Raw genomic sequence first — 21,539 nt, 5'->3', positions numbered from 1 at the left:
AAATCAAACCCAGCAGACAAAATCAAAAACGCTCTTCAGCATTTTATGCTGATGATAGGTATATTTACAGTATAACATGTTGATTATAGGTTTAATTTCTGTTTCATGTCCTAATCTTAATTAACRTTTGATATAATGGTACATCATGAGGTATATGTAGTGTGTACACAAAGTATTTTTTGGTTCTTGGATGGTTTATTTTTTTCTTGCTTTTACAAATCAATTGTAATTAAAAGAAAAGAGRTTCACTTTTGATAAAARAAATACAAAAAAAACTGTTAAATATCAATATCAAACTGAAGCTTGATCTGTACAAAATAATGACAATGGCCTACATGYCACGAGTAGTGGTGACTGGGCTGAAACGATTCCTCAAATAATTTGAATACCTCGATTACGAAAATTCCTTGAAGAAAATTTATCTGTCTAGAAGCTTCGCTAAATTTATTGTAATAAATAATGTTGTTAAATATGAAGCCCACTGTGGTCTAGCTGGAAGGTTTTTGTGTTGCACATCGCTACCACTTCCATTAGCGCCTGGAGCACATGTGCTTGCATGCGTTCCCCCTTCATTAAATAACAATAGACGTCTGTCAGCTTTGGCTCCGCACAGATGATGGAGGACAGGTGTTACGTCTCCGTCCCACATTCTGCAGGCACATCGATGGTCTGAGTGGCTTTGGTTTGGTATTCCCTGGTCAACCTGTGCAGAAAAAATACCAGGACCTTGTTATTGGTCAGGCAATGTTTTTTCTGCCAGGGTGACCCGCAGCCTGAACAACGGCACTTGCACGCCAAATCCAACCAGTATTCAAGAAGTATAGATATACTGGTTGAAAATAACACCGGTGGAAGGGCAATCATGGCGCCGTCGTTCAGGATCCTGAGGGAAGTGGCTCCACAGTTAGAGCAAGAGTCGTTGTCATACAACTCTCTATCTGTGTCGCCGCCAAACGAATCCAGCCAGACCAGCACAGACTCCAGCAAACTTTTGATGTCATAGTCCTTTCCCACGTCCAATGGGAGCTTCTTCTCCCTCAGCTCCATCAGAACTGGGGAAAGGTCTTGTTGACTAAAATGCTTGCCGGGCTGACGGACAGCTGAGAGGAGGAGACTCCCCCAGCAGGGGATGGACGATGCCTCCAGGAAAACCCTTTCCTTAGCAAGACACCGCTTGGTGACGCTCAGGTTTAGGACGCTCTGGAACRCTGCGTTCACCCAGCTGTTCTGGAGCTCATCTGAGAACTTGAAGAAGTTCTCCTCCGCTTGTCCTGGTCCTGCAGATGTCCTCCATACATCTAGCAGATCCGAGCCAACGCTATCTTCTGAGATAACTCCAGGAGAACAGGAAACCTCGACATCAACGGAAATCTTTACATTCAGAGATGGTTTGTCAGACAAATGTTCAACACTGTCCAAGGACCCTGTGAAAGTGGCCTTCAGAGGACTCTCCTGCCAGGATGGGACCAGCGACACCAAAGCTTTGGCTGTCACTTCAGCCACAGCTTCAGCTGCGAGATCAGATGTGTGTAGGAATCTCCACGATGTCAGTAACACAGAGTAACATGTCTTAGTAGGTGTGTGGGTGTGCGTGCACAAGTAAAATGCTTTCTACATTTCTGTGCACAATAGTGTATATATATATATATATATATATATATATATATATATATATATATATATGAGGGCAACTGTAAGAAAATGAAAAAAAAGTGTGAGAAAGTCAATAATGCCAGAATAAAGTTGTAGTCTTGTGAGAATAAAGTCACAATACTTTAAAGACTTTATTCTGGTAATATTGCAACTGCAGTCTTGAATTATTACGACTTTATTCCCATATGAGTTTATTCTCATAATATTACTTTATTCTATGAATTTATTCTTGTAATTTTATTGTATTTTATTAATTAGTAATAATACTCTGTCATAACTTGAAACAGCTGACTGACTTGGTAATGTGAGATTTATCACAGGCCACACACTGCACTGCAACAAAAAAAAAAGAAAAACAATTTCAAAAGGGCACTTTTTGTCCTTAGGACAAGCAGCCAGGTGCTCTAGCGCCACCTAGTGTTTATCTGTGTACACCTTGGTGCTCACACTTCTTTTCTTTTTTTTCTTTACCTAAAATAATAAAAAAAAGAACTCTAAAGCAAATTGTGATAAAATCTGAACATATATTTGTATTGAACAGATCTAAATGCTAAAATGATTGTTTTTTTCAGAGCTGTTCACTGCTCCAGCTAAATTAAAGCAACAGTGAGCAACAAGCAGGTGAAGCGTCCAGCAGCCAAACCTTTCCCTCCGGAAAAAGCAACATATGAGCTAAATGGAGACTGGAAACTATTACTTCATTGGAAATCATAAAAGCTGCCCAGAAATTATTCCCCATTCTTTCACTAGAATAAACTCAGAGACCTGTAAGTATTTTCCTTGACTTTCAAGGTCCACTGTCTGTAAAACATTTTATTTGCCCAGGACTTTGGCATTATTGATTCTGCTGCAGATGTAAAATATTTGCAAAGCTCGCAAAATGTAAAGTTTATACCGAAAAACCCCATTAATATGTGTTTTTAATGACATTAACAGTACTTTATTTGACCGTTCTAGATGGGCAGCATTTAAGTGTCGGGTTTCTTGAGGTGAATGTACATCAGCTTGGGAAATTTATTGCAGCTGCTTTCTGTTTCCTACAAGTCGAACCAGAGATTCTCAGATAAACTGAATTTTGACCTTCTCATTTCAAAGCATTTGACCCGCTCCAACTTTTGCATAATAGCAAAAAGTTTAGATTAAGTAATTCATCTTCTCTTCCAGGCCGGAATTTGTCCCTCCAGACTCTGAAACCTTGATTTTCAGACAAAATACGGAGCTTGCTTTTACCCGTAAAGAGGACTTTAGTCCACAGATCAGCAGGGCAGCACTTCTTCTACGTACGCTTCTGGCGTCCATTTCAGAAACATCTCATCAGTCAAATCAGCATATGAATGTAGAGGTCATAATGTACCATTTAATTGCTCTTAATATTCGAAATTGTGGTCCAAACTAAATTCTGGATATTCCTTAGATCAAAGCCTGCAAAATGATTGGAATCACATCATTTAAAGGGGATGTAGTATATAAAAATTGACTTTTATAAGCTTTACGTCATACAATTCTTTCATCAAAAAAATACCTGCAGTGTTGCTTTGATTCTTCCATGCATGTTTTAAGGAATCCTTGAATCTCCCGTGGCGAGTGATGTCTGTCATGTTCCCATGGTGAGCTCAGAGCGCCCCGCCCTCAATCAGCTCCTTCAGACTAGCCAGCAGCAATTAGCAAACACCTGGTGCACCTGTACATCTACGGCGCTCATAAACAGATGTAAACGGCAAAATGAGAAGCTTGTTGTGACGACTTCCTGAAGGCGGAGCTTCAGAAAGAGCAGGAGCTTCTTAAACAGGCAGAGGCCCAATTTAAAGGCGTGAATTTAGGAGGTAAAATTTCATTTATGTTTAATGTATACAGATTTTTCATAATCCAATAGTTACTTGATTTTGCTATAAAATGGCACCATGTACCTGGAAAGACATAATACCGCCCCTTTAATAAATCTTAGTTTCACTTTTTAAACTAACGTACTGATATAACCCAACATCTTTCCATGACACTCAAACTTTACTTGTACATTAGCAGCTAATTTTAGACATTTAGTTGATGCTATAATCATCTAGGTAAATATGTCACAAAATCTTAAGATTTGACGCCGACACGGGCGGCGGATCTCCTCGAACCAGAGCCGTTGCCGTGTCGACCGTTGGTCGCCTCGGCAGACTCAGAATCAGTGAACGGCAGCCGATGCATGTCCATATGATCTTTAATGTCAATATATACAGACCTTGAAAGAAAAAAATAGAATTTTAAAAATCAAATGAAATAAATACAATATCATACAATTTCCACAATGTCTTTTTGAAGAGATATCGATGGAAATATTTTTTTCTTGTATTCAGCCTCTGGTTCGACGGGGTGCGTCCCGTCCCCCCCAGAGAAATCCCTCCACCTCCACCACTTGCTCTTCATCTCTGTCATCATCATCATCATCAGACACGGTTACTTAGATATATATATATATATATATAGACATATTCATATATATATATTTTATATATATTTTCAAAACAAGTCTTTCTACTGTAATTATAACATCATATAACCTTCAGTTTCTTGGTATTTTCATGTATCCATCAGCAGCTTATGTAACCTTAACTGATACCTCTGCAGTATCACAAACATGAGTCAAATGGAGTTTTTAAAAGGGAAAATGAAACACAGGTTTGATTCAAACATGCATTTATGTTCCCAAAAGTGCTGGTAAATGATTTTTATGCTGAGGGACTTTTTTTTTTTTTCTTTTCTTCTTCTTCTCTTAAATCTGCGACAGGCAGAAACTCCTCTATGATTTTAGTGGAGGAAACAGTCTTAACATGAACCTCGGTCAATATCATCTTGCCACCAGCCTCAATTCATTACTTCATTCTGAAGAAAAAAAAAAAAAAAAAACTCAGTTTAAGAGTGGAGGGGGGAGAAAGCAAACATGGGAAGGGCGCGGGAACCGAGGAGGAGGATGGCAGAGTGACGATGAAGAGCAGTAGGGGGAGGGAGGGGGCACAGTTTGACGAAGCAGCTTTGAATCAGCCAATCACAGTGAAGGAGAACGTCAGCTGGTGTGTTTCTTCCCCGACGTGAGGAAGAGAGAATGGAAAGGCGAGGAGGGTAAGTGCATATGAAAGCTGTGGAAATAAATACAAGTCTGTCTCCCCAGCAGTAACAGGTGTGTGTGTGTGTGTGTGTGTGTGTTTCGTCTATACCTCTTTGGCCGACTTCAAGGCGTTTTTTTTTTTTTTATTTGTTTGTTCGTTCTGTGTGCATTTTATCCGAGTGCTGGACGGGTCAAATAAATTATCTTTTGAAAACAGAGGCGTCAGGGTTTGGACTGGCCAAGGCTCGGGTCTGAGTGTCTGCATGCTCCTGTGTGTTGGCGAGAGGGAGGCCGAGAACCTGGAGGATGAGTGTCTTCTCTGTGTGTGTGTGTGTGTGTGTGTGTCTACATGTCTGTTGAGGTGAGTTTCTTCATGCTGCGTCTCTGGGCTAAACTGGAAGCCGCCACGGGCTCCAGCACTGGCTGACTGGTCTTCTGACTCAGCGCTGAATAAGTTGCAGCCATGGCTCCCTGGGAAGACAGAAAAACAAGACGACAGCTATGAATAATAATGATATAAAAAAAACAAACTCTAGGATTTTACATAGACCTCCCACACATGTTCCATGCAGAAACACTGAACTTTTCCCAGAGCAAAATCTGCAGATTTCTGTCCTTTTAGCCCATTTAAAATGTAAAAAAACAACAAACAAAAAAAACAGATTTTATAGATGTTTTAAAGTGTTTAGGCTTTAGACATCAAGAACATGGAAAGCACTTAAATCAAGATCCATTCTACGTACTGTTCACAGTTTTCACATATGATTTTTTTAAGGGCTAAAGCGATTAATTGGATTAATCGCCCACTAATCTAGTAATCGATCAATCATTAGCTGGGGAACACAAACTCAAAAGAAGGCCATTTGAAATAACAGCATAACTAGAGCACTAATTAAAAAAAAACAATCTGTACATTTTGCATTTAAGACAAAAAAAATGTTACTGTTAAAAAAAAAAAACACTTTAAATATTAAAAACATTGTACTGTGAGTGTGTTCTACTCAGAACTCCTAAAGTGTTCAGATCAGGACAAAATAGTTGAAAATAGTGAAGTGGAAGGAAAACAATCTGTGGATTTTGTTTGTTTTTTCCAAGCAATTAAAAATCTGAAAAGTGCAGCAGGCATTTTTCTTTCACCTCCTGAGTCGATACTTTCTAGAACCGTCTTTTTAAATTTGCCTCGGCCAGCTTTGCACATCTAGAGGTTGACACCCGTCCCTCTGTGCTGACTAACTCATGCTCCATCAGAGAGCCTCTACAAACATTAACTTTGACTGGACCACTCCACCACATGACCATCATGTAACGATGCCTGTAGCTCCTCCGTTACGTTTCGGGTCGTCTTCCTGCTGGTAGCCGAACCTCCAATGATGCTGCCGAGCCGAACCCTCCTCTGAGAATCGCTCCGTGGGCCAATCAGCCGAGGCGCTCAGGACTCACCTTGACGAGGTGCGGGGCGTCGTGGCGTGTGAGCTGGAAGTGTGGCAGGTTGTCTCTGCAGGTGATCCAGGAATGCTTCAGAACCTGCTCGGCCGTGTATCGCTGGTGGGGGTCGACGTGGAGCATGTGGGACAGCAGGTCCTGCAACAGCAACAGCTCAGGTTTACGGTTAACGACCTGCTCCCTGGCGTCGCCCCCCCCCCTCCGTTAATGGACAGAGTTCGTCGATTCAGCAAATCAGAACAGTGACATATGGTAAATAAACTGGATTCGAGGAGGAGAGGAATCCTTCCAGCCGATGTACCTTGGAGGAGTCCGATACGGTATCCCAGTTCCCACCGGTCAAAGAAAACTTCCCCGATCCTATCCGCAGAAGAATCTCCTCCGGTGTGTCGTTTGGCCCGTTAGCGAACGGTGTGTACCTGAACGCCATGAACGGAAAGTTATCTCCTTAGAAAAGTCACTTTATATCGACTCGTTTCACACAGACATGTACAGGGAGTCATTATTTCGTTTCTGTGAAACAAACTTCCAGAAAACTGCAAAACAGCCGAAACACAGAGTTCCTTTAAATCACCTGTTTAGATCTGCTTTGGAAGCACAACAAATGAAACATTGACCAACATCTTGGACACGTATTCATCATTTTGATAACTCATCAAAACGTAACTTTATATTTTCATGACTTTCTTATTTTTGTGTTTTCAGGATGTAAAAAACTGCCTGGTCGCTGAAATGTGCTGCACAAATGAACTTGATTGAACTCTTCTGCTCCAATACATGATTCTATTTGCATCACTAATAGGTTATTTTCACATTGACACATAATTTTATTCTTTTCATATTTTAATTGGTGGTAGCAGTTTTTAAGGCATTTCATTTAAAATGCTGGTTTGTTTAGGGATAATTTAATCCCTCTTACCCTGCCAACATGGTGTACAGAAGAACTCCTAGACTCCATATATCGCAGGCGGCATCATAGCCTTGTCGCATTAGTACCTTTAAAGAACAGAAAAACAACAACGTGTGGGCAACACGGATATTTTTACACCAGATTTAATTACCAAATTTAAATCCCACGTTCTGGGAGTGCCACTGGTTTCCTCACCTCTGGTGCCACAAAGTTAGCCGTGTAGCAGGGGGTCAGCAGCAGCCCGTTTCCTCCTCGGAGCTGCTTGGCGAACCCGAAGTCACAAATCCTGATGGAGTCGGGATTCCCGGAGTCATCCATGTAGAGGATGTTGCTGGGCTTCAGGTCTCGATGTACCACCTGAGGAGAAGCAGGAGATCGTACATGACGAGTTGGAACACCCCTCCGTTTATATACGTGTGTGAGAGCTGAAGTGCTGCCTCACCCCTTGGCAGTGGAGGTAGTCGACGGTCTTGGTGATGGTGTAGAGCACAGCGCTGGCCTCTCTTTCGGAGAAAAACTTCTGCCTGAGGATCCGGTCCAGCAGCTCCCCGCCCTTCATCAGCTCAGTCACCAGGTACACGTACCTGTCCTCGTCGTACACCTGCAACACACACACACACACACACACATGCCAGTCAGGAGATTGTTTTATTTTATTTAAATCTAGATTTTGGTTACAAATGCTTGAACGTTCACAGATAATTGTTACAGACATCTTTCAGAGTGATGATGTTGGGGTGCTGTCCGTATCGCATCAGGATTTCTATCTCCTCTGACGGGTCCCTCTTGCTTTTATCAATGATCTGGAGGGAAACAAAAGACAGACGGGCTAAATTAAAGGCTAAAAAACCCCCAAAAAATAAACATTTTCTTCAAGCAAATTCAAATAAAAAACAAATGCAAAGCTAAATCTACACTGCCCTCTGCTGGTGGTCCAACCAGATTCAACATCACAGGTTCGACTACAAAGAGGTTCAAACATTTGCTCTCACTGAAGCAGCTTCCTGAAAACACCCATTACATTGATGTCGTTACAGAAGAGTCTGAGTAAAAACGAGTCATGGAAATGCTACCTTCACAGCATAGTCAGCTCCAGAAACCCTGTGCACGCAGCGTTTGCAGATGGAGTACGAGCCGACGCCGATGTCTTCCTGGAGCTCGTACAGATCGGAGAACTTGGTTGAGCCCCCGTGCACCTGCAGCGGACAGACAGACAGACAGACGGACGGCAGTGAAGTTTAGATTTAGATACATGTAGCCACAACCAAGGATAAGGGAGTAGTCGCTCCAACGCCTGGATATAAGATACCAACGGTCCTCTGACGGCTGATGAGCGAAAAAATGATGAAGATATCTAATGAGTTTACATCCGTTACAAACAAACAGGATTTTTAACAACTTATTGCGTGAACAAACACATCCACATGTAAATTCTTATCTAACGGGAAACACAGCAATTGCAAATTTATTTTATTTTCTTTTACATTATTCGAATATAGTAATGGAAACATGGCTGCTGTTCTACTATGGCAGCCTAATTAAATTCATCCATTGAATTGTGTTCAGTGCACAATTTGAATAATTTATTAGAAGAGTTCTGTTGGGCTCGGCTCTGTAACGATCACACAACAAACAACCTCAATAGAGCTTAGAACAGGAACGTGAAGCCTTGACAATGATTCCAAACATGCAGTCAGAGTCATGGTCAAAACATATTAAAACGTTGGAATGGCCTAGTCAAAGTCCAAACCTAAATCCAATTGAAAATCATTGCTAAGATTTAAAAAAAAATTGATGAGACGGGGAGAGTGTTGACTCGAGAGCTGGATGAATCTGCAAAGCACACTTTTCAAATTTGAATGGAAATCAACGCATTTTTCTGCTGCTAGACTACTGCAATTACCGTTACCAGCAAATGTTTCCTACACTGCAAAAACACAAAATCTTACCAAGTATTTTTGTTTCAGTTTCTATGGCAGATATCCTACTACGCTTGAAATGACAGAATACTAACTTACAATTAACTTTTCAGCAAGATATAGGAGCTCAAGAAAATTATTCCTTGGTATTGATGAAAAGCACTAATACCACTGGCTGATTATTTAACTAAAAACAAGGGATAAACATCTTGTAAGTGAATTAATCTGCCAATGGAGCTACTACTTTTTCATCAATACTAAGGAATTATTGACCTAAAACAAGCTCGTTTTTCTTGCTGAAAAGTTAGACTTCTAAGTTAATTTTGTCTTATTTATAGTACAGCGAGACATTTTTACTGGGATCTTGTGCTTCTTGCAGTGCAGCTTATTCAAGCCAAGGTGTGGCAGAGGATTTGTGAGTGTTCACCTGAACTATGGGGAGAATGCTGAGCAGCGGGGAGCTCTTGTTCTCGTCCATCGGAGCCGGAGCGACGAAGCTGAAGCCTTTGAAGAGTTGGTGGGCATTTGCGCTGGGTGGGATGCCCGGGGAGTCTGAACACACGGAAACCACCCGTCACACAGACAGACAGCCGGTAAAACCGTTTCCATGGCTACAGGATCGCCTTCTCGTTTAAAAAAAATAAAAGAATAAAAAATGTGGATGTGTGTACCTTTAGGCGTTTTTGCAGTGAACTCGGGGTCGAAGCAGAAAGTGTCGTCCGGTTTACCAGCTGCGGGCTTGAACGGGGGCTGGAGTTCTCTTCTGAACAGTTTCTGGATGGAAACACACACACACACATATTAACACAAGTCAAAAACCAAACCCTAACACATGCTGGATGGAGAGTGAGAACATGCGTTCAAGAGGAGTCAAGCGCTCTCGCAGATTAACCCCCTTCAATCCCCTGAACGACTAACACCGGCCAATAGCGTCCCGCCGGCTCTTAAACGCTCACACAGGGCTATTAGTGCACGCACAGCGAGAACTGGACTGCTGCCCAGACTCCCACATACACACACAAAAAAAAAACCAAGCTCCTGTGGCCAGGACTGATGGCCACTGGTTATGAAGCCAAACGATTGGAAGGTGTGAAGCCTCAACAGAAGCTGCGAAGTGGTGTGTGTGCTCGTCTGTGTGGGATTATGAGAAACATGAGTGTGTGTGTGTGCGTGCGTGTAACAAGTTTTTATATCCTTATGGGAACCTATCTCTACAATGTGGGTTATGGGGACCATTGCTCCTTGTGAGGACCTTTTCTTGGTCCCCAGGAGGGAAAATTGTTGTTTTTGGGTTAGTGGTTAGATCTGTGATGGTTAGGTTTAGGGTAAAGGTTAAAGTAAGAGTTAGGCAGTAGAAATTAATGGAAGTCAATGTGAAGTCCCCACAAGTGATGAAAACATGACTCTGTGTGTGTGTGTGTGTGTGTGTGTGCGCTCACATTCCAGTCAATGGTGGAAAAGAAAGCGTGCCGTTTGATCTCCTCCACTCCATCAGGCCCGGCCCCTAAAGACACAAATCATTTTATTTCAGTTAACCTGAATTCATTATTAGAAGAGCCGCTTTTATTTCTACTTTTCTTTATTTCTCTCTCTCTGGTCGTCTGCATGTTGTTTTACCCAGATGCTAAATAGTCAACAACCTGCAGCTAACAGCTTCGTGTCAACATTCGGCCTCCTTACCCAGTCTGTTAGCGGGGTTGCGTTTAAACAGCATTCGCAGCAAACTCTGGGCTTCCAAACTTAGGAACTGTGGCATTCCCAACTTAGCTCTGAGTGGGAAGAGAAACACGGAGCAACAAGTGAACGTGGGCAACAAGAGGAGGCAACGAGAGGAGGCAACCAAGGTTCGCTACCTACAGACTCCACACATTCACAATGTGCCGTTACGCAAGTGGGAGCGTGACAGGTGGAAGGACTCACTTAAGAATCATGTTCATGGTCTCGTTCCGGTCTTTCCCTTGGAAAGGTAACGTCCCCGTTAGCATCTCAAACTGCAAATAAACATTTAAAAACTTGAATTAGATATTTTTTTAATTTACAGAATATTCATTTTGTCACTTTAAGTTAACAAACTTCATTGTGTTTTTTTGAGATTTAACGAGACAGACCAGTAAAAAAGTAGTGCATAAATGTAAAATGGATGCAAAAAGAGAATGTATTTCTTTGCATTTCTTTACAGACAGGGGGATTGATTACATTTTTTTTGAAGATTTCATTTTTGGACATTTTGTACCCAACGCACTACTTGGGTTTCCACAGTTCAGAGTGATGTCAGCTCAACCCAGAGCAGCCATCTTGTTTGAAAAAACGTGTTTTACAGCTTCCATTTGTTTGGACTTTGAATTCAGGTCGACTCTACGACAGAAGTAGCCGCTGCCTTTTTCTTTAAATTAAAATAATAAAAGGGATACTGCAACCACAATAAAGTCGTAGTAATACAAGTTCTAATAATTTAAAAATAAAGTCAAAATTTTATGAGAACACCAACACAAAAACTATCAAAAAAACTAAAATGTTGAGAAGTTGTACTTTGGTATTGTTTTTACAGATAAAAAAAATAAATCTTTTAACACATCAGCATCAAATTATCATCACTGGTAGGACTGTTAAAAACAATCATACAAACAGCAGTTTATTGTGAAGAAAGAACTGCATGAACTGAGCTGCTTATGCCGGATCTTGATAACTCTATCCAAGCTTCTCTTCCCTGATAAAATCACTTTTTTCTCTTCATTTCAAGAGAAGTTTTGGTAATAAATCTTTATTCTGCTATTATTTTGACTACATTCTCATAACTAGAAAATAAAAATTATCTTGCCTGACAAATACTTCTTAATACAACTCACAAAAGGGATGATTGAAATAAGACACTTTTTGAAAATATTTCATCATTCGTAATTTTTTTAATAAAAAAAAAAAAAAACAAAGTGAGGAAGAAAAATAAATCCAATTGAATTTGGCCTAAAAAAAATGTAATCTGATTTTATTTTTAAGCCACATCGCCCAAACCGAGTGTTAATAATGTTTAGGGTTATTTTCCTGATGGAAGATTTCTGTGGCTGTAACTTCACAAAAAGTGAAACGGATCACACGTTTGTGTGGAATATTAATATGAAGTGAGTAAAAACACGATTCTGGCGAGCTGACGCACCATAAGTACTCCCAGAGACCACCAGTCTGCGCTCTGCGTGTGTCCTCTTCTGTTGACCACCTCAGGGGCCATATACTCCACCGTACCACAGAAGGAATACGCCTTCTTATCAGCATCTACTGACTCTTTACTCAAGCCAAAGTCTGCACAGAAAGAAAAGAAAATAAGGACAAAAACAAGATATGATTTAGTTTTTTACCAACAGGATAAAATCTGCATTAGCTCTTGGATAATATTTGACACCAACAGAGTTGATGCAGTGTTTATAAAAGGAACAATTGCCAATGTAAGCATACGGATGATAAACACTTCTAAACAAGTTGTTACACATACGGAGTTCAAAACGACGTACCTGTTAACTTTATATGTCCAGCTTCATCGAGTAAGATGCTGAAAGAGAAGTTACGACACGGTTCAGCTTCAAACATCCATTTTTCAGGAGAAGCTTTTAAGAAACAGCACGCCGCTTCCTTTTGTGTAAAACTCTTGACACACAGCAGACCTCAAAGTTGAGTTGTTGATTTTTTTTGCAGAGTTCTGACAGATCATAGAGCTACACTACAACTCACATCGAAAGAAAATAAAAAAAATAAATAACTTTTTCAGCAAATTCTGCTGAAAATGGCACCAATATAAGATCATTATAGGTCTGTGTATCACTAACTTACAGACTTTTTAATCCAGGTTTTTCATCCTGGAATCAATATATAACAAATAAGTTGGGAAATTGTTAAAATTTAGAGCTGGATGTAAACGTTTGAATCCATTACAAGTTTCTTACGAATCACAGAGTAAAAAAATGTAATACAAGTTCCCACTCTCGAAGACTAAAACTTAAATTTGTAAAGAACACTTAACTCCAGAACTGGAAGACAATTTAAATATCCAAAACAAAACATGACAACCGAAATCATTAAATCAAATAGAAATAATTCAAAAAACACACATATAACTAAAAACATAAAGATTATAAATTTGTAAACAAAATTGCCTTTCAATGATCAAACTGGAAACGGTTGAGGTCATTTTAATTTATCATGCAATTAATTGGCTAATTGTTCGTTGTGACAGAAAGAAAAATCTAGCACATGTCAAGGATGGAGAGGGCAACAACATAAAAACGCTCCAATGTCAACATGTAGAGTCTCGTCTCCTGATTCTGACATCATTAATAAATACATCTGACATATTCTGTCTCACTGTTGTGGCATTCCACATAACCTCAATTTATTTAGAGATTGACTGGTATAGACATAAAAAATGGATACAGAGAGATAGAGACGGAGAGAGAAAACCTGAAATTAAAAAAAAAAACAAAAAAAAAAAACAGAACAACAAAAAGTTTACTCTACCATTACTGGTTCAGTTTCAAGGGGAATTAAAGCCATTAACTTTGCAAAAACTGCTAACATCAAATAGTAAATAGCAGTGTATGTGATTCTTTATCTATAATTCTGACCATATGTCGAAAACTTTACTTGATTTTATTTTTCAATCGTTTAAGTTAGGCACTGTCTCATCGTTCCATCCTGAGAAAACAACTTTAGTAGTAACATAATGTGACATAAAAGGCCTTTGACTAGTGTATGCAAAATTCCCACTGGCACTAAATACTCAGAACAAATATTCACTGTAAAGATAAAAAAAACTGAGAACAAAGAAAAATAAATCAAGAAAAAGTTAAAATATGTAACAAATATTAAAAATACAAGTATTCTAGACTGAAACAGTTTCCGAATACAAAATTTCAAACACTTTCAAGTAAAATGATCAGTAATCTGAGACATGTAAGCCAGTATAATGGGTATGTGGTGCAGTTCAGGTGCTGTGTACATGCAAACAGGCCAGAAATCATTCATACTTCTCTGGCTTGAGATCTCTGTAAACTATGCCCAGGTTGTGCAGATGGTCGAGGGCCAGAGCCAGCTCTGCAAGGTAGAATTTCACATCTTCCTCTGTAAACATAACCTAATAAGAACTGGAAAGATTTACTCTCTGAACTCCAAGGAGAAATTCAGCAGCAAGAGTGAAAACACACAAACAGATTCAACATTGAGCAGCAAAACAGGCAACACGGTCACAACATCGACATTTCAGAGAGGCGACGCGACGGCGCCGCCGCTTTGTTTGTAAGACGAGGTCAATCTGGAGAGCGGATGCTCGTTTTTTTGAGAGCTGAAAAAGGCATCAGGAGAGCGTCGTGCTGAGCTGGTAAGTGACCAGCATCTGCTGATGTAAACGCATATCTACGTGCCCAGAACAAGAGTCTGCTTCGAAGACATGATTTGAAAAAGTACGAGCAGTCAGAAAAGCAGTCAGGGACAAATGAGTTGGCAGGACTCGCGCTCGTATAATAATGATAAAAACATTTTTTAAAAAAGCACAGCACGCTAAATCTGCAGCAGCTCAATTTGTAGCTGTCATCTAAACTCCTCTGGGTTTAAGAATGAGCATCGAGGCATCTGCTGTGCCGATTTTACACAAACATGAGTTGGAAATAAATATCCATTATTCACAATTCTTGCTTGTTTTTCTTGAAAAGTAAAAGAATAAAATAAGACGAAAGTTTGTAAGCAGGCTTAATGAGAAAACGGAGCAACGTTAAAAGTAAATACAGATATTTATGGATGAGCTTACCTCTTTGGATAAGCGAGTGAATACATCCCCTCCCCTGAGAAAGTCCAGTATTAAATACAATTTCCCTTCTGTCTGAAAGGCTGCAGAGGTAAAAAATAAATAAAATACAAAAATATCAACTGAAGTGCTCAATAACTGCTCAACAGCCTCCAAAATATTTTAATGAAATATACTGAAAAGGATAAGAAAAGTGTCAGTGAATGTCAGCAGAGTCATGGGAAAAACTTAACCTGAATCTGAAAGTACTTATCCGGGTGCTGCGGATCAAATGTATTTGATTAGGCTTCCTGGTTTGATCTTTCTGAAGCATATATGTTTCTTAACAGAATGCCAAGTCGGAAAGAAAACAGCAATGATCTTCATGAAGCAATTCCTGTTGCCAAGGACTCCGGCAACAGCTTCCCAAACAAGCTGAAGTCCAGCATTACTCTTTAATTCAAATTTCAGACAATATCAGGCTCAGAGAAATTGCTTGAAAGCCAATAACTACATGTAGTGTGTTTGCAGGTTTCAGTAAGTTAAATTTAAGATTTTTTAAGACCTTTCTGATGCCACCTTGAATGAAATTTAAGGTTGAAAAAAACTATAATTAGGGGATCCTGCTGCGTTACTCTGCATGTCTGTCTACAGCCTTAAGTGTCTTTATGAAAACAAATTTCTCTGCCACATTGTTTTAAAAAAACAAAAACATACGTTTTCAGAAAAATTTTCATCCACATAAACTTGCACAAACATGCCACACCCATAGGGGGCAGGGTAGCACAAAGCTACATCAGCCAATCAGATTGTTTCAAAACAACCACGACTTCCTGTTGGGAATTGAACAGATAAATAGGTTGAACTACTTTTTAAATAGAATTTTTGAATATAAGGTTAATAAAACACAAGACAATGTCGAAAGCAAGTCTACGGATATATTAGCACAATGTTTGTTGCAAACCGTAAATCTCAGTTTTCTCATTTACACACACAAGCTGCAAAACTGTAAAACTCAAATTTCCAGCTTTTATAAATAATCATTTTTGGTGATGTTAAACTAAAGGTCAATTGTTTTCGTGTGGATAAAAACCTTTCCAATTTCCCAGATATCCATGTGTGGACGAAGCAGAAATCTGCATTTTCAAGTTGCTATTGCTAAAGGTGGTGAACAGTTAGAGTCAACTTAAGTTTCTCCCATGACAGAACCGACTAGCTTTACTCTTGGGTGTATATTTGTCTGTTTCTTACCATAGTGCAATTTCACTATGAAGGGATGATTAACTTCCACTAAAATGTCTCTTTCCATCTTAGTGCGAACTCTGTCCCTGACTGGAGAGACGAACAGAACATACTTAGAAAATCAGTAAGTCAACTTCTTTTTTCTTCTGCAATACGATAAACAAGGCATTACCTTTCAAAGATGCTTTTTTTAGTACTTTCATTGCATATAACTGTCCGCCGTCTGGACCCACAATCTTTCGGACGAGAAACACCTGAAAGCGACAGAGAAAACACTCAAACAGGGAGGCAGACGTCGGCTCTGACAGAAGCACTCTTGATTACTCTCCTTACCTTGCCAAAAGAGCCCTGACCGAGGACTTTAAGAAGTTCAAACTGAGACGGATCCGCTTTCTCACAGCCCTCTTTCACATGATGGGTGATGGGAATCTCTTTATACGTCCCGTCTTCCTGCGCGAACAATGTCGGGATGAGACGAGAACACTCGCACATGCGGGGTTGAAAGGTACACCGCCGCTACTTACACAGTGTGAGAAAGACTCTCCCTCCTCCATGGGCTCATCCATGATCTGATGTCCATTGACCTGCGGCCAGATCAGCAGAAAAAATTCATCAGCCCCATCGACAGCAGCGGACGACTTCTCAAAGCCTGCTCATCGTTGTCTTTTTTTTTTTTTTTTCCGTCGGGGGCGAGAATATGACTGCAGCTGCCGCACGCCCACTCGCATGATGGAAGATTGAACAGATGAAATCGATGAGTCACATGCGATACGGCCGCGCTTCTAACTCCTCAGAACCGAGGCTGTATTTGTTGTCAAACAGTATGGAGTCCATACTTTAATCTGGCCCAGCTGTCTGGCTCTCGTCCGGGCCCCTGTAAAGCCCCTCGGTATTAGCATTCTGGCTTAATCCCCAGCCAACGCAAAAACAACACCTCTGACCGGCGTTCAGCCTCGACTCGATGCAGCTCCTTCTGCTAATGATGAAAACAGGGGAGTTTTATTCTTCTGCTTTGGTTTACTTATATTTACAAGAAGGATTAGTCTGCTTCATGTCTCCTTTCTTCACTGAGAAAAACAATTATTTATTTAAGAAATAAACACAACAAATCAGGAGCTGGATGAAAATCAAAAACAACAAGAAAACTCTACCAGAATAATATCACCGTCAACATTTCACCCCAGCATTGTGTATTGAGTCCGGTGTGTTTTGTGTGCCTGAATTCCAGCAAGGCTCTGAAGAGGGAGAATGAGTCATAGCCACTACGCAAGCCCACTCAGTGGGCGGAGCCACCGGCACACACTCATGTGCATCCAACACAACGGAGGCCAGCGGAGCACGTTTCAGCCACAACGGCGCAAACATCCAGACTATCAAAAGGTGAACCCGTCTGAGCCCAGCGAGGCGCTGAACAGACTCCAAAAGGGAAAGAAGAAGAAGAAGAAGAAAAAACAACAACAACCTTTGTGAGACCGGTTAAGATGTAAACATCCAGGCCCGGACAAAAAGCCAGGGCAACGCTTGTGTCATAATTCACACATTCACATTCACTCCCACCTTTGCTGTGGCTCATCGCGGCTCGCAGCCCACACTCGCAGCGCACCGAGGCGAGCCTTTTTCAGCCCCCCTTCCAAACCGTCGCAAAGACATCTAATCTTAAATTCAGAAAGATAAATAAAAGCCAAAAGTGACACGAAGTGAAATGAAGAGGATGAACACTCACAAGTTCAGAATAGAAAAGTGATCCGTCATAAACAAGTGAATCACTGCTGTTATCAGTGATTTACATGCCATGGGTGGAGGGTCAAACTTTTGAAAGTCTAACAGAGATTTAAGTCCCAAAGGTCATCAGTGATTGGCTAAAATAGTTATTAAACGATGCATCTACTGTAAGTTTTGGACAAATGCTTTGATAAATAAATAGGAGTGATCCATCTATCCAGTAGGATTTTTAAAAATATTTTTTACATTTGGTAGTTTTTCGTTATTTATTTCCAGCTTCTGGACAAAGTTCAATTAAAAGCTACACTACTTTTATTTGTAAAACAGTGATGGATTTTCATACACTGGATCAGAGGAGGAGACATTTTTATTTTGCGCGTAACAAAATTTACCAAAATAGTTATGCTTCTTATAACGAGATTTAGAATGAATCATATCTCTAAATTGAAATCAGTGATGAAATACTGACAGTATTACCAGAAATCTTTTTTTTTCTTCCTTTTTTCCACTGGTTGTTCCATTTGAGCATCAATACAAATCAGCAAACTGGAAAATATGATTAATTGCAGTTGATGTGTGAAACTTTGTGACATCAATCAGTTGGTTTGCTTTTAAGTAACCATTTCAAATGGGAATTTTTCTCAAAAGCTGCATTTGTGTTTATGGCATGCAGTCACAGTCATACATTTACTTAAAAAATTGGCAAGAAATAGTTTATCATAATTTTTAATGTTATCACAATAGTAATACAAAATAATATGATAAAATTCAAAGACTATATTGACAACCCTTTCTGTCAAGCGTTTGTTATCAAAACCAGAATAAAAAACCTCAGTAATAAAGCCTGGACATAAAAAAAAAAGCAGTGAGGAAGGTGCACTACTTTAGAAATTCAGATACTTCTCTTAAGATAATAGAAAAAGTGGTAAACATTTTTCCACATTATATACCTATCCAGATTTTATGACTATAAAATCATTTACTTTTCAAAACTGTAGGAACTACAGATGAATTGATCACTTTTTGCTGCCAATTTGATTTGTTATTTTGAGAGCTGACAGACAAGAGGAAAAGTGTGCAACATTTTCTCGGATTTGTAGCCAACTTGTAGTAGTCTTGCATCCATAACATAATAAAATAAATAATAATAATAATAATAATGTTTCTCACCTGTATGTGATTTTTATGAAGTCAGTTAAGTGCAACTTGCAACTTTTTGGTTCCGAGGTCAAAAATAGTGGGAGTGGCTTAGCTTAGTTTAATTAATCAGAGTAAAAACTTATCTGCATCTGAATTTGCCTTGAAGATTAAGGAAAAGTTTTAGATACTTAAAGAAAACAGAACAAAGAACAGAAAACCTTTGACTCCTAAAGTTGAGGAGTCAACTGTAAAGCAGACGATTATGGTTATAGAAAGAATGGAAGAAACTGCTTTAATCATAATGTGGCTTTAAACCTCTCACCATCAGTCAGTCAGTCAGAAACTATTGGACTGGAGGTGTGAAGAACAATCCCTGAGATAAGCAGGTTCGGGATTGTGGAGATAGTTCTGCTTCACTTGGAAACCTTTCTTATCTTCCAAAACTATGTAATCACACACTAAAACAAACCAAGCTTGTGACATGGCATGGATTTAGACGTGTTCTTAGGAGTCACCAGTGAAATATAAAATAAGATTTCAATTAAATTACTGCATGTGGAATTATATTGAACTAGTTTTAGCCACATTTGGAAAAAGCTGTCTTATTTTAAAGATACTCAAAAGAATTGGCTCAAATTATAGGTTAGACTTAAAAACTGGTTCATCTTCCTGAGATAACCAATAGGTAGTTTCTGATTTTTAACTGAGGAAGCGCCGAGTTTTATTTTAAATCCCCATTAATTTCACACATGACTTTAAAAATGCTATAATTGTTTGTAACGGTTTCATATATTCATATAATCCCGGTATTACTTGATATCCATTTAATTCCTGTTGACAAAACAACGCTAAAGTTGAATAGCAGTCTGAATAAATGCCGGACAGAACCGCAAACTAAAAAAACAACAAACAAACAAGCAAACCCAAAAACAGGACCAAAAAGTTTATTTTATATAAATGACACACTTAATTAGCCCGTAATTACTTATGTAACAGGGTTTGTTCATAACTTGTCACTAACTTTCAAGGCAACAAGAAATTAGCCAACAAGCTAGCAAATGCTAATGCTAAATGCGCTATGCTAGCTATGAAGTAAACTCCCCCAGAGCTGTTAAAAGAGCAGCAAATGCCAAAATGAAGCCCTTGTTTGAATGGATAAAAACCGCGGCTGGTGCACAAAGTTAAAAATTATCCGTGAAAGTCCAAACAGACTGTCGTGAAACAAACATGCGGCGTCGGAGCGACTGGATTAAATATAACCAGCTGTTAGCCCGAGCTAACGCATTAGCATGCATCACAGTGCGCTGCAAATCGTGACGCCAGCACCAGCATAACACGGCTAACTCCACTGGACGTCACAGCGCTAAAAACAACGCCGATAAGATTGGTATGCAAAGCACGCATTTGTCCACTCACCTCGCTGCTAACGCTGTTTACCTCCATCTTGTGCCAGGATTCCTCTCTCCAAGTCTAAGGCATCGTAGTCAACCTAGACCCCCTCTCCACGCTGCATGTCTTCCCCTGTCTGTGGACGTCCGCGCGGCTTGCTCTGCTTCGCTGTCCGGATGCCCTGGGTCGAGTGGCTGCGGACCGCTTATAGGGAAGGGATGCGAGCTCGACGCAGGGGGGAGTGTTGGTGTTGCCGATCATAAGCTCGCAGAGAGCACCGCTAAGCCTGCCATGGAGATGCGAATATGGCGGCTACTGTGGTACCTGACCGTCGGTGAATGAGAGTTTATTGACGTATATTATGACGCAGCTCAGTTAAGGATTTCCCCCAGTCCAAAGCAGAACAGCAGCTCTCCAGACTGAGAGGAGGGGAGCGTGGATGCGCTGCTGCTGCTGCCGCGGGGGGGATTTGGTGCTGTGTGTCACACGCTGTGAATGACACACGCACACATCCGGTGGACGGACGTCTTGGCTTGCGACTGAAATGGAAGTCGCCCCGCCGTGACATACGAGGAGTCTCACGAATTCCTGACGCAGATTTCGACAAGTTCCCACGGTTCCGTGCTGTGTAAGTTGATTGTTTCAAAGCGGACGCAGGGTAAGCTCGCCCATACCTAATTCAGGTGGGAAGTAAGAGGCTTTAAGGCTCATCCACTTTCCCTCTTCAGCCCTCCCAGCCACCAGCAGCCTAATTAAGTGCGGTGAGACACGGGGACGAGCTGAATACTACAGGTCTGCATTTGTAAACAAATGACTCTGAGGCTCACCCAGACATAGTTGTGGAAACCCCTGGCGTGAACTTAAGATATTAAAATAAATTTATATTTTATTCAGCATAATCTCCCACTAGACAAATCTGTTAAAATATGCCATTGTTTTTATTTGGAAATTCTTCAGGCTGATCAGTTTTTATTCACTTCCTGTTTCAGTGCGGTCTAAAAGTGACTCTAGCTACTCTTCAAAAATGGAAAACATGTCATTTAAGTAAGGCAAGACGTGTGTCAATCTTTATCTTCAAACAACCTGCCTCCACGTACCAGTGTTTATAGAGTCAGAGTGATAATTAAAACGCCTTTGAACCATGGAACAAGTTTAACTTGCTGCAGTTCAAGTTGATTTGGATGGTAAGGGAAGAAAGAAAAATCTTCTTGAGGGACACTGGGGTACAATTTTGATGTTCCTTGGTCACAAATCTAAACCTTAGGACTT

The 21,539-nt window shown here is 40.2% G+C and overlaps 1 protein-coding gene across 1 annotated transcript; it reads right to left on the bottom strand.

The window, feature by feature from the left end:
- Positions 1–3,838: 3,838 nt before the first annotated feature.
- On the bottom strand, positions 3,839–21,077 carry rps6kal (ribosomal protein S6 kinase a, like). Its single transcript, XM_008419644.2, has 22 exons — positions 20,298–21,077; positions 16,544–16,603; positions 16,353–16,469; positions 16,192–16,273; positions 16,029–16,109; positions 14,802–14,881; positions 14,026–14,132; positions 12,517–12,554; positions 12,165–12,307; positions 10,934–11,004; positions 10,694–10,782; positions 10,453–10,517; positions 9,685–9,787; positions 9,441–9,565; positions 8,168–8,290; positions 7,808–7,897; positions 7,537–7,695; positions 7,290–7,451; positions 7,104–7,180; positions 6,486–6,603; positions 6,182–6,322; positions 3,839–5,212 (listed from the first exon to the last, which is right to left on the bottom strand). The coding sequence occupies exons 1-22, from the start codon at positions 20,322–20,324 to the stop codon at positions 5,087–5,089; spliced, it is 2,184 nt and encodes a 727-aa protein (XP_008417866.1). The 5' UTR covers positions 20,325–21,077; the 3' UTR covers positions 3,839–5,086.
- Between the last annotated feature and the right edge of the window lie 462 nt (positions 21,078–21,539).

The sequence above is a fragment of the Poecilia reticulata genome, linkage group LG10, assembly GCF_000633615.1.
Source record: "Poecilia reticulata strain Guanapo linkage group LG10, Guppy_female_1.0+MT, whole genome shotgun sequence".
Classification (NCBI taxonomy): domain Eukaryota; kingdom Metazoa; phylum Chordata; class Actinopteri; order Cyprinodontiformes; family Poeciliidae; genus Poecilia; species Poecilia reticulata.
This window is presented reverse-complemented; position numbering and strand designations above follow the sequence as displayed.

What these genes read in the sequence shown, in the direction of transcription:
- rps6kal (XM_008419644.2), bottom strand. Translation starts at nt 20,324, where the DNA reads ATGGAGGTAAACAGCGTTAGCAGCGAG. An exon ending in GGTCTCTGGGAGTACTTATG is followed by an intron (nt 11,005 to 12,164) that starts GTGCGTCAGCTC and finishes GTTTATTTGCAG; the next exon opens with TTTGAGATGCTAACGGGGAC. An exon ending in CCGTATCGGACTCCTCCAAG is followed by an intron (nt 6,323 to 6,485) that starts GTACATCGGCTG and finishes TTGCTGTTGCAG; the next exon opens with GACCTGCTGTCCCACATGCT.